General features: G+C 37.4%; 2 protein-coding genes across 3 annotated transcripts; one reads left to right on the forward strand and one right to left on the reverse strand.

Moving 5' to 3' along the window:
• Nucleotides 1-2,295: 2,295 nt before the first annotated feature.
• Nucleotides 2,296-8,504, forward strand: RB195_021793 (uncharacterized protein; the record flags this gene model as incomplete). The annotated part of the gene is made up of 18 exons (XM_013452732.2): nucleotides 2,296-2,329; nucleotides 2,466-2,609; nucleotides 3,290-3,454; nucleotides 3,519-3,668; nucleotides 3,752-3,873; nucleotides 5,057-5,189; nucleotides 5,322-5,458; nucleotides 5,720-5,831; nucleotides 5,887-5,974; nucleotides 6,142-6,323; nucleotides 6,377-6,521; nucleotides 6,591-6,796; nucleotides 7,033-7,154; nucleotides 7,210-7,314; nucleotides 7,851-7,955; nucleotides 8,005-8,120; nucleotides 8,188-8,311; nucleotides 8,376-8,504. The coding sequence occupies 18 exons, from the start codon at nucleotides 2,296-2,298 to the stop codon at nucleotides 8,502-8,504; spliced, it is 2,319 nt and encodes a 772-aa protein (XP_013308186.2).
• An 886-nt stretch (nucleotides 8,505-9,390) lies between these two features.
• Nucleotides 9,391-11,509, reverse strand: RB195_021794 (uncharacterized protein; the record flags this gene model as incomplete). Of its 2 annotated transcripts, XM_064208693.1 has the most annotated exons (6): nucleotides 9,402-9,505; nucleotides 9,568-9,615; nucleotides 9,719-9,775; nucleotides 9,946-10,013; nucleotides 10,943-11,282; nucleotides 11,461-11,509. In XM_064208693.1, the coding sequence occupies 6 exons, from the start codon at nucleotides 11,507-11,509 to the stop codon at nucleotides 9,402-9,404; spliced, it is 666 nt and encodes a 221-aa protein (XP_064064574.1). The 2 variants fall into 2 exon arrangements, with proteins under 2 accessions (XP_064064573.1, XP_064064574.1); XM_064208692.1 differs by lacking the exons at nucleotides 9,719-9,775; nucleotides 9,946-10,013 and having other exon boundaries at nucleotides 9,391-9,505.
• Nucleotides 11,510-13,124: the final 1,615 nt, after the last annotated feature.

A 13,124-nucleotide genomic window follows, 5' to 3' on the forward strand; every position in this document is an offset into this window, starting at 1 on the left:
TCTTGTTCAGGAAAAAAAAGAAGAACCGACACAAATGAGCAGCCTTGTCATTGAGCCTCGCTTCAATTTAGAGATGTCGTTTAGTCGATAATTTTACTTAAAAAAAAATTCCGAAATTTTTCTAGCAGTCTGTAGATATCGCGACCTGCAATCGGTTTACCGAAAAATAATAACTTCCGTGTAGAAAAGAACAGCGGAAGTTACTCATGATAGACGTTTAATGTATTTATTATAACAAGTGCATGCAACTAATAAACAAATGTTTAATGAGTAAGTTTAACTCGTAACATATGCAATTAAGATTAAACTTGAATACCTCTATACCTATCGCTGCAGCATCGCTGCCACTGTTCAGGACACGTGCTCGTACTTTGAGGGAATTGCGGTCAGATCTAGAAGTTCTTCCTTGAGCTCACTAATATTGCAGTTTTTTCCGCATTACCATTTGTTCATTCGAATGATGATATTTCTTCTCAACCAATTGCTGTTCGTTTGATTTATAGGAGTACGTCAAGTCAAAGAGCAAACGGGTACTTTTCAACATTACTATGTAATGTATTTGTTAATTACGGTAGAGGAATCCGCATCGGTGTGTTTTAATTTCTAGTCTTTTATTCATTTTGTAAGCCTTACGTCTATATTACATCAATTTTGTTCCCTCTCTCTTTTATACGGGTTCCTTGTGGATTTCGTCCAAATTTTATAAAAGAAAAGTGGTAGTAAGGCACAGTAGGAATGTGTTGTGGATTCAACCACTTATCTGCACTAAGTGGCATCTGTTAAGGCGTTTTAATTAAAGGCATCACTCCACGAATCTGAGGTGGTACGGATGTCAAGTGGAGTATTCGTATACGGGATAGTAGATTAAGGAGAGGGGGTGATTCCGTCCATTTCTTCCTAATTGCCATAAAAAACGGCCCGGAAGATACGGCCTCGGGCGTGTTGGCGTACTATTTTCCACAAGGAGTTCGACTGGAGCGCGCCAGCCTTGCGCCTTTAACTTATTTATGTTGCAGTTCAGTAATGGAAACAGTGAAACAAATAGTTATACAGTATTCCTAACTGGTTACCTTAAATTAAACTTTAAACGAAAAGAAAATTAACATTATCTTTAAATTTTGTACTTTTAACTATCAATTAATATATCAAACAAAACCGGCCAGTAATTTGACAGAAATTCCAGTAAAGTTTTAGAAACTCAATGTGTTAATAATCCTTCAGCCGTATTATCTTCATCTTTAGTTATTCCTTTGTTTAAAGTAAAAGGAAAAATCGAATGTGTCTAGTTTTAATGCTTCTTGTGGTTTCGTTAGAGGAATGTTTTAAATTTTTGCAATATTTTGACTTTTTAGTGTGCATAGAAGCGCGTTAAGTACATGGAATATTGAAGGATTTACTCTCGAAAAAAACCTCTTGTGATAGTCTTTGAGAATACTACAGCTGTGAAAAATTCATTTATTTTCCAGTCACGTAAGCATGTGATTTTTACAGAATTGATAATGATAGTGCTTTTTAAAAAAATTGTATTACTATGTGAACAAAAAAAAATGGATTAGACACGATTGCGATTATCGTGACCATTGTTTGAGACAGCAGTAGACGAAAAACATTAAGTGGAGCACGAACTAGCAATAAAGATTGTGTTGGCGAACAACTGTGATGTGGATCAGCGAGAAGATGCTGGTGGTTTAGCAGTGAGCTGAGCGAATGATTGACCTCCCTTCGAAACCTCCGATTCATTCCATTGTGTCTGTTCCGTTGTTAATATATGTGAAGTATCAGAGCGATGCCAACGGAGGACAACTGACACGACTTGATAACATGCGCCTCAGCACTGGTCGCTGTTCTAATATTGGTAGATTGCCAATCAGTCAATCCATTTTTCGTTCATCTTCAGAGATTTGCTCCTCCTACACCACTATTTCTACCTCTTACAACATTCGCTGACAACTCTTCAGCTATGTATTCGTCAAACTCTCCGATTTTAATCCACATGTTAGCGTATGAGTTCAGTTCTGCTCTTGTTCGCCTTCAGAAATACAATATCGAGTATTTCCAATCTGCTTTTCTGCTCATCTTTTCAATTATCTGAAATTACCGTATTCCTTTTCCAGAGTGTCCTTTAGGACCGTTCTTTGATCCTATGAATGTTGATATTTGTCTGCATCGATATCAGCTGATAAGGTCGCGAACAGCTCGGTCCATTCAAGTGCAGGTCATCTCACCTAACGGAGCCTACTACACTCTTCCTACTCTTTTCTTTGGCACACTCTGCAATTAGGACATCCCTGTGAAATGCCATATGTTGGGATCGGAGCGCAGCAAGATAGTGAGTGGTGTTACAAATGAGTCCAGTAATTCCAAACACATGTAGCTTACGGATGACAGCTTTTGCTAATGAGAAACAATTAGTGTTCTATCGATAACACAGCTGTTTCAGATCTGATCTCTTTTTTTTTTCTCAGGCAAAAAATCACTTCTCGGCCCATCAATGTTGAAGGTGTACGGGATTATTGTGTTCACTCTATTTTTGACATTAGCAATTGCTGGATTAGGAAAACACCATTCGTTACATCCATCTCCACGTCCAAAATTTGAAACTGTAGCAGGTTTGTTCTCTTTGCTTTTCCGCAGAATTTATGAATTTTTTTATGTTATGAACTTCCCGATCTGAACCGATTCCTTCAGGAGAAGTGATCTCAAATAATTTATTTTTATCAATGTATTGTTCATACACGTTTGAAGACATCTGAACGTCCTAAATTACGTCTGGGTTAAGAGTTGCTCAAATTTATTGCCACAAAAGAGGTTCAAAAAAATATCTAATCCCAAACTGTAAGCGTTTCTCGTTTTTTTTAGAAAGATAACTGGAAGCAAAAGGAAAATGTCTTCCATTTCACCACAAACGTCACATTAAGGAATACTTTCATATTTTCATTGAATAATTGGACTCGACAATATTTTTGTTCGACACTTGTTATTTTGAAAACAATTTGCGCTTGATTTGTTTTGTTTTACGGAGATTGTATGGTTCGTAAAGTTGTCAAGGACTAAATAAAAATTGTTACCTCGTTATGAGTAGGTAGCTTAAAAAACAGCCTAGTATTATTGATAGAATATTAATAAAAACAAGAAAAAAGCACTTTGAAAATACGTATCCATCTTTTTTCCCTCATTTTTCTTCCCAACACCAGTAAAGGTCAGTAGATATTTTCAAGTGGCACTGCGTACACGTTATCTTACCATGCTAAGTTTCTCGTTATCATAATTACTCAGCTTTTATTTTCAGATGTACACGATACCATATCAAATGTTCTCATATCGAGTGTAAATCCGGAAAATATTAAGTCGAATTTACGAAAATTCACAAAAGATCCTCACCTAGCTGGTACCGAGGCCAATAAGAGGGTGGCAGATGAGATCGCTAAATTGTGGAATGATTGTGGTTTGGAAGGTGATGAGTCCAGTCTTTTAAATTCTCAGATTTTCGTTTCTTTTTTTAAAATATGAATTTGAAGATGTTCACACTATTCCTTACGAAGTTTTACTCTCCTACCCGGATTTTACAACACCTAATCGAATAACTATTGTTGATTCAAATGGAAAATTACTCTTCAAGAGTTCCGGCGTCAGTCCATCAATTATTCCGGATGAACAAGGATCGAAATGTAGGGTTTTATTCTGAATAGGGTTTTGGGTTATTGTAGAAGAAGATATTTACCTACACATATGTACATGTGTTGCATTCCAGTCGCTGGTCATCAATGGTTAGCATATTCTGCATCCGGGAAAGTAACGGCGGATGTGGTGTACTGTAATCGAGGACTACAACAAGATTTTGATAATCTTAAAAGGATGAACATAGACATAAAGGTATGCTGTTTATGAATTCTATTAGTTTTTGTTTTTTTCTTCCAATATTTATTCAATAATTGGTCTGTTCTTTTCCTGATTTTTTGATAAATATGTAGATGGAAACAAATACTCTTTCATATAGAAGATTAAATATGTTTCGTCCTTTCTCACACACTTTATTTGATTCCGTCTTTCCTTTTTACAAACTGCCATAATGTCTTCATTTTCCCCAAAAAGTAATTTTAAATTTCGGAGTGTTTCTATGTATTTTCGGCAATTCCAAGGGGTTTTAAACTGAAATTTGTGTATTTTTCTCTCGATAGTAGCCTAATCTAAATTGTGTGTAGAATTAACACAAAGTAAACATTGCTTAAAAATGTCCTTGTTGTCTATCGATGTACACGATACTATGTCATGGAACTGACATGCGTTCACTTACACCCGAACGATCCGTGTTTATGACTTGACTCCTGTTCTTTCGCCGATTCATTCCGTGATACCGCCTGCAGCGAGTCACAGGTGGGGAAACCAAGTCTAATTGTGAGCCATCCGAATGACCACACTTAAAAAAGAATGAAATCTTATACGAACGAATAAGCATTAAGTTTTACCAAAGTTGGAGCAGTTTCCGGGTAAGAAACACATTTGATCAACTAAGGTGGCGTTCAGTTCCTGGCTCAGATGGATTATGGATATTTTCGCACGTCGTAAGAGTGTGCGTGAGTGTAGTTTGCAGAATTACGATCACCTGTCTAAAGAATAGAAGCATTTTGTTAAAGTTATTTTAAAGACTACATAGAGACGAAACTGTAGTTGTGAGTGCAATGGTTCCTTTTTTGCCTTGAATTTAATGAGTTTCTCCTGAGAATTTATGTACATACGTATGTAGAGCCGAATGGATTCAAACGTTTAATGTTTCGGTTTTGTAAAGGCTCGAAAGCTACAGGTTCGGTGAAGGTTCCAGGTTCCACTCGAACGCGCGCTATTATTATTATTATTATTATTATTATTATTATTATTATTATTATTATTATTATTATTATTATTATTATTATTATTATTATTATTATTATTATTATTATTATTATTATTATTATTATTATTATTATTACGCTATTATTATATATTATGAACTTATTTCAGTACTTTATTTCGTATTTTGGGGGTTTTGCGGTGAACTTCTCCAGAATGTTTTTTTTAGGGTAAAATCGCCCTTATGCGCTTCGGTGAGGGTTTCCGAGGGGACAAAGTGTACCGAGCACAGCAAAATGGAGCAGCAGGAGCCATTATATTTTCGGATCCGGATGATGTTGCTAGAGAAGGGACTGACAGAGGTTCCTCATCCTATTATGATTTTTGCTTCGTTTTTTTTTTAAATTTTCAACAGCATTTTGTCGAAACTGTTCGTTCTACCGGAATCTTTTTTTTTATTTTGAAAACAACTAGCCTAAGCTTTATCATCTTAGATCATGTATACCCAAAAACTTTGTGGATGCCAAATGAGGGAGTTCAGCGCGGATCAATCATGCATGGAGATGGTGATCCACTTACTCCGTTGTATCCGTCAAAAAAGGAGCTTTTCAAGAGCCGCACAATAGACCAGGTACAGTTGCCTTCGACTGAATTCAGCCGGGCTCAAGTTCCACCTCCGCTGCAGAAACGGAATCTGACTCTCTTAGACGCTCATTGAAACTCTGTTATTGATCATCGAGGGCGTAAGAGAAACACGACCCATTCCCCGCCTTTGCCGCAAACTCGTCGCTTCCGCTGGGTTGAACGCATTCGGTAGCGACTATAAATGCTTCCGGGCCCTCTGAAACTAATGTAATTATACAGTTGAGAATTGACAAATTACGGTTTGTAGGCGAAGCGTGATGGAGTCCTCCCAAGCATTCCAGTGCTCCCAATATCGTATACTACAGCATTCCAAATTCTGTCAAGAATGAAGGGTCGACCAGCTCCTCAGCCATGGCAAGGTTGGTACAGTACTCCGAAGGGTGTAAAATGAATACTATTAGAGATATGATCTAGGTGCTGTGAACGTAACCTATAAAATTGGACCAGGATTTCAATCTGACGAGAAGTTGACAATGGAAGTACACGGAAATCTTAAAATAAAGTAAGTTTTAGGAAATGTACACGTGTTCGTGTTTGTTTTTGAAATGAGGAGGGACATTCGCGAACGTGTTATCGGTTTTGTTTCCCTTAATTTCGTACAACCATATGGAATGTAAAGCCACATAGGCTTTCATTCATTCATTTGAAATTTACAATCATAATATTAAGGAAAATTCGGAACGTTTTGGGTTATATTCGTGGAAAAGATGAACCAGATCGCTATGTGATGTTAGGGAACCATTACGATGCATGGGTCTACGGATCTATGGATCCTAACAGCGGAACCGCCATATTAGCCGAGGTGGCACGAGCTATGATGCAAGTTGTGAATGAGACTGGATGGAGACCGGGTTGGTATTTCAAGTATTATTCAAATATCTTGCAAATATGATACCAACTACAGCTCGCACAATAATATTCGCTGCTTGGGATGGCGAGGAGCACGGAATTGTTGGATCTACTGAATTTGTCGAAGAATTTACGGACATACTAAGACATCGTACAGTTGTTTATCTGAACATGGATTGTCTTCATGGGAATATGAGCCTGTACGTGTTTTCTTCTGCGAAAATCCTCGAGATATGTAGTTGTAGTTAGTTATCCTGACACACTTACAGAAGTGCCGCCACAATTCCATCACTTCGGAGAGTTGTCATGGAGGCTGCTAAGAAGATACCGAACCCATTGAAATCAGAACGAAGCAAAGGACGGCAAACAATTTACGATTCTTGGATTAGGACCTTTCCTTCTGACATTCCTGGGATGCCAACGATGACAGTTCCCGGAGGTGGTTCGGACCATGCTGCTTTCCTTACATACGCTGGTGAGAATATTGTACGAGATTCATTGCTGTCCACTAATTCTCCCACAGTCTGGTCAAAAGTCTGTGGCTTATACGCTGCGTTCCATCGTGTCGCTGTCAGACCTACGGTAGACGTCTCCGTGGCGGGACCGCATCGCTTCTAACGCCTTCGCTACGCCATAATGCACAAGAAATCAAGCTTTTTCAATGGAATTGTTTGTGGATTTAGGAACATAGAGGTAACCTAACTAATTCAGGAGTTCCTGTCGTCGATTTCTCGTACAAAAATGCAACTACACACGATACGTACCCGTTGTATCACACCATGTATGAGACACCATTCTTGAATGAACATCTCTTGGATACGGACAACTTTGCTGTCAGGTTTATGCCGTAATATGATAGTTGCATTTTTTGCGAACAGTCGTTTCCAGGTTCATCGAGCAGTAGGACAGTTCTGGGCAGAACTTGCACGTTTTTTCACAGACGAAGCTGTGCTTCCTTTTAACACAACTGATTTAGCAGTTGCTATCGCAAAGGTACATTCCTTACCATCTACTCTCTTGAACTATTGCTTCGCACCTTCTTTGATTTTCTAATTATGTTCTAAACTACAATTATCGATCCAAAAGAAGGAGTTTGGAAGATAATGTCCAACAACATTTTTGTGTGTTTATTTATCCAGAATAAAAAGTATAAGTCAGGATAAAGTCACTGGCGTATCAATCCACTTGGGATGCGCCAGAACATGGTTTTAGACGGTATCCCTTTGCAAAACATCCTACAGATAGAAATTGTGTAGTAGGGTCAGAATGACCAGGAGCCTGGTGCAATTGCGTAAACGGGCGCACTGGATAGAGTTTGAGACTGTGATCGAGGTGGGACCGTTACTCACTTCAGCCCGATTACAGGAAATAAAGGTCCCTACGCAACTGCTCCAGGCTTTAGGTCGTTTTGATCGGACTATAGTGCTCTCAATCTAGAATCCAAGAATCTGTGTACAAACATGCCCAAACAAAACGAAATTATTAACTTCAGTTTCTGTAGCAGTCACCCGCAGTATATCCGATTTCAGGACTACATCCCTGATCTGGCTAAAGCATTAACTCCACTGAAATACTTCCAAACCGCGATACAACCTGCAGTTCAGCAACTCTCCTACATGACAAGAGCATCGCAGGTACGCTCCTTGGTTCATAATTTTTATAAATACTAGAACCACCACTTAGGAATTTCTTCAAATGAGTCGTAAATTCGAGAAGACGATGTTTTTTACGAGATCAGCATTCTCACAAAATCCGTACGATCCTAGACATATAGCAGCAGTAAACGAAAGGCTGATGAAGTACGTTTCTGGAATTTTACGTAGAACATTAGAAAGGAACTAAATTCCCGTTTTTTTTTTTCTCTAGTGTTCAACGATGTTTCATCAATCCTCGTGGTATGCCATCAGCACCACAATCCAGACATGTTCTCTACTCAATCAGCGAACATGACAGCTATTCAAGTAGACAAATGGCGGCGATCTACGACGCAGTATGTTTAAAAAGTTGACGTGGACATTATGTGAGGCAGTTCTCAATTTTTTCCAATATTTAAGATTGATGCTTTCGTAAAAACCGAGTCCGATCAGCAACGGATGATGTGGGGAGCAGAAATTGCAAATCAGATGTCTATTGTACAGTACTCCGTCCACTGTGCAACCAATACGCTCAAGGATGTGATTTGAATAGCACTTGGATCATTCTCTATTAACTATGTAAATATCTGATGTTTCATTTGATGATGGAATGACATTTTTGATAAAATTTCAATACCAAATGAGAAGTCCAATATTACTAATAGGTATTGGAAATTTTCTACCATAACATACTTGAAAATTCAGGGATATTTTGATCTACAATATCTGCCGAACGCACGTACGTAGAGTCGCCTTTTGCTAACTGAATTTTGCAAACTAAGGATTGTTCAAAACTTCAAGCTGTTTTCGGAGGATGAGTTTCCTATAAGAACTATTGAGCGCATACAGCTCGAAGAAAAATCAAATGTGATAAATCCTAGCAAACGGCGCGGAAATCACGTTTTTAAAAATTTCAAAAATCGATTTTTTGTGGACGAGAACACATTTCTCGTTTAAAAAAAATTTATACACATGATTCTTACCACAAAGACAAAAGGTGACGAAGAAAATTAGTAATTCTGCTATAACACAGAATATAATGATGAAGAAAATTTTATTAAAATTTTTGTTTTCACTGAGATTGTATGTGTACTCGTAGCAGCGCTTTTTTTCAAAAATGTTTCAAACAAGAGGAAAATAATTTTTATGTGATTCTGCATAACGTCAAGTAATGTGGCAATTTATTTTTAAGGAACAACGAACAAAAAATGGATACTTAAATTGGAGTTTTTGAAGGTTCATTTCCAAGGATTGCTTGAAAAAAAAGACTTTGATTGTATCTCTTTAATAAAATCAGGTTTCCAATGTATATCGGTTAAAAGTGATAGTAAATCCATCAAAATTATTATTATCAGATGTAAAAATAACACTAGTTTTTGTCAGCAATCCTAAACAAAAAAATAAAGTTAAACGTTATGCTTCAGAGGATAATTCTTCACTTTGTCCTTAAATAGGCATCCGACAACCGTATTGCTGGTATGAGATTCCATACGGTGGACAGTCGCAGGCGAACATCGGAATACCATTCGAAGAAGAGAATAATTGTGCATCTGTTACGAATATTTCATTAGTTGAAGGAAAAACAGTTGAAATGAAAAAATATGTAACTCACTGCAAGGAGAGTAACCATAGTTTTGATATGGTGACATCATAGATAACCCTTAAATGATCTTTATTTAATTAAGAATGAGAGAGAAATAAGGAATGCTAGATAAAACATGTAATGTATCGTGGAAATATTGAAAAAAAAACGTGAACAGTACCATATAGCCCCAACAGTCCAAGGCCTCCACCGCCAATTCCCGGACCTCTCCAGTAATCTGAAGGTCAAACTCTGGGATGGTCTAGATATACTTTGTGAAAAACGAAAAAATTATTTACAAACGCTGAAATTATGAGTGCAAACAAATGTCTTGTCTTATTTTGTCAATTTTTTTCCATTTTTTTGTATTTGTACATTTTATTTTATAAATGATGTTGAAATAACTACCTCCTCTGCCTCCTCCTCCTCCGTGAAAGTGGTCATGATGGGAGTGTTCATGAGAATGGTCGTGTCCTCTGCAGTTATTTTTTTAAAATAATACTTTAATCAATCATTAAAAAACACCTCAAAATTGATCTGTGGGTAATAGGGTAATTAACTGCGCACCCTTTGTAAGCAATCATTGAACAGTGATTTTCAGGTACGTTGAGAGAAGCGTTTCAAAAATGAAAGTACCAGGTTTTCTTTTTTAATTACAAACCAGCACTGGTCTCCAGATATTCAAAGATTGAAAGAGATTTTAAAAAATTCACTTCTCATATTGATGATAGCGCTTTTTTTAACTTACGTGGATGTGGAGCCTGAACATTATTTCTGATTTCTCGCATACAAACATCCGTAAATTTCATGAATGTGTACGCAAAACTAATATAAAAGACTAATCATAAAGTAAGATCTAGACTTCGTTGGATTACTGTTTATTCTCAAGAAAAAGGAGTGAATTTAAAAAAAAAGTTAATTTTGTACAGAGAAAGGAAAAGAAAGGTAAAATAAAAAGCAGGATAAGAAGATTTTGAACAGGATTCGTCTATGTGCGTTGTTTTGATTTATACTCAGCTTGCGGTGACCATTGTTTCACGACAAAGATTTGCACAAATCATACTGGTGGCAAAAAAAAAATACTTGAAAACGCGACGAAAAGTATAGAGAAAATGTGACGAGAATCACGCAAAACATAAGCATAACGGACAAGTTCTCCATCCGAAATTTCAGTAATGAAATTATCCTTCAAAAAAAGATTAAGGAAACATTTCCATTTGACTACCTTTTGTTGAGCAGGACAGATAGGAAAAATTCTAAAATATCAAAAATGCCGTAGAATCATGAGATCACACGTCTTTTATAAAAACAGGAATCATTCGGTTTTTCTTTCAATATTTCCACAGAATTCTCTCTTATTGTGTAGCATTCTGAATTTTACATTTGTGGAACAGATAAACCTCACCCCCATCCATGATCGTGTCTGCCACCTCCGCCTCCTCCGCCTCCTCCTCTTCCACCGCCCCAACCGCCTCCTCCACCGCCACCGTGTCCTACTCCGCCACCGCCACCGCGGCCTCCTCCGCCACCGCCACCGCTGCCGCGACCACCACGGCCTCCTCCACCGCCCCAACCGCCTCCTCCACCGCCACCTCGACCTACACCGCCACCGCGTCCTCCACCACCACCTCGACCTCCACTGCCACCGCGTCCTCCACCACCACCTCCACGTTCTCCACCACCTCGTCCTCCTCTGCCACTGCCACCGCCTCCACCTTCCCTAGCTTCACATAGAGGAGGGACGTCTGAAATAAAACAAATTAACTAACGAGTTTTTTTTTGTATGTGCTCCTTGGATACTATTTTCTTCGATATTCGCTGAATTTGCAGTTACCTTTTGCAACTAGAAAATTATAAAATCTTCCATATTTACAAACACAGCACCAACATTCGTAGTTGAGAGAAACAACGAGGTCAACTCACGCGATAAAAACCAGCACAACAGAAAAGCGAGTAGCAACAGTCTTATCATGAAGCCAAAATGTTCTCGAATGCGCTACAAATTCATTCGAGAGGTCACGTTGATCATTGTAAAGTGACATGAAATGAAGCGGACCGTAAAGATGCGAAAGTATGCGACAAACGCATCATCCCATCCAATCGCTTTAGCACGAATTGCCCTCCTTAACCATCCAAAACTAGGACTAACAAGAGATGAAAGATACGGGTATGCTCAGAATAAAAACTGGTCTGGAAAAAAGAATCACTTCAACTACTTAAACCTATTTTAACGTGTTATTTTCGAAAAAAAATCATTTTAGAAGAGGAATTGCAAAAAATTCACCGCGTTAAAATATATGATATCGACTTCCTATTATATCCACTACTAGGAAATAACGGTATCGTTTGAGGGGGTTCTATTGGTGACGAAAAGGAGAGTTCAAATGTTGAACTAAAAAAGTAAATCAAGAAAAAAAAACATTTCCGGAAGAAATTCCCGCAAAATAATGGAAAGAATAATGAGTAATAATATAAAATAAAATAAGAATAATAATAATGGGAAGCAATTCCCGACGCTTTATTGCCGTTTCTTCGAATTTCTTCCTTGACTGTCAAGCACACGGTACGTAAATGGAATTAGTAAGTTCCAAACGTATTTGCTTTACATTCTATCTGGTTCATCAGACGAACTCGCGACTGACGTTTTTGCATTCGGTAGACAGCACTTGCGGCCTCAAGGTACGATACATTTTTCTATTAGACTTCTTCTCTAAACAGCTGCTTTTTTAAAAAAAAATAACCGACCCGCTGCATGACGTTTTGATGTTGATGATTTTTCCTTTGCTAACGCATTTCTCAGAATAAAGAAAGGAAATGATTGTATCTGTGAGCACGTGTCTTAATAAATGTTTTATGGGGATAAAAGGAGAATTAGCATTTTTGGCAAAAGTTTTGAACACACTCTTTTACTCACAAGGAAACGACGTCAAGTTCAAAAGTAGCTACTACGCCTACAACAATTAGTTCCTTAAGTTTAAGTGAAGTTTCAGAAATTCTGCACAATTTATTCTGCAGAATAAACTATTCGCGAGCAAAACGAAAAAAGTGGAGCACACAACTCTACAGATAATATTCATTAGGATAAAGTTTTTTTTTACATGAAAATTAATATTTTTTACAATACATTTAGTCTTTGCAATGAAGAAATGTTTTTGTAATGTGTGCGCTTAGATTTTTAAAAATAGTACACAGAAGAAAAAAGCTAACTGATCTTATCCGTTCCAAACTGGAGCACGTGATCATAATTTCATCATTGACAATCACTGTATCATTATAGTTGAGACATTTGGTATTTTCATTCTAAAGAGACCCAATTCTAAGGATCATGCTCTAAGGAGAAGGATTAACGGACAATCTGAGAATAGCTCCTAGTTAATCTCATTAAAATGTAGCCATTATTCAAAATTGAGAGCTATGAGAATACAATGCACGATTAAATATAACGATCACGGAAATATATCAATATCTTTTATATAATTGAGATTACGTAAAAGATCAAATTAATCAATCAGTTAGTCAGTTGATCAATATTACTCACAAGAATAGGCAACTTTTATTTCGGAAAAAAGTCCAGATCGACTCTAAAT

This window comes from Necator americanus, chromosome X (genome assembly GCF_031761385.1).
Source record: "Necator americanus strain Aroian chromosome X, whole genome shotgun sequence".
In the NCBI taxonomy this organism is placed as follows: domain Eukaryota; kingdom Metazoa; phylum Nematoda; class Chromadorea; order Rhabditida; family Ancylostomatidae; genus Necator; species Necator americanus.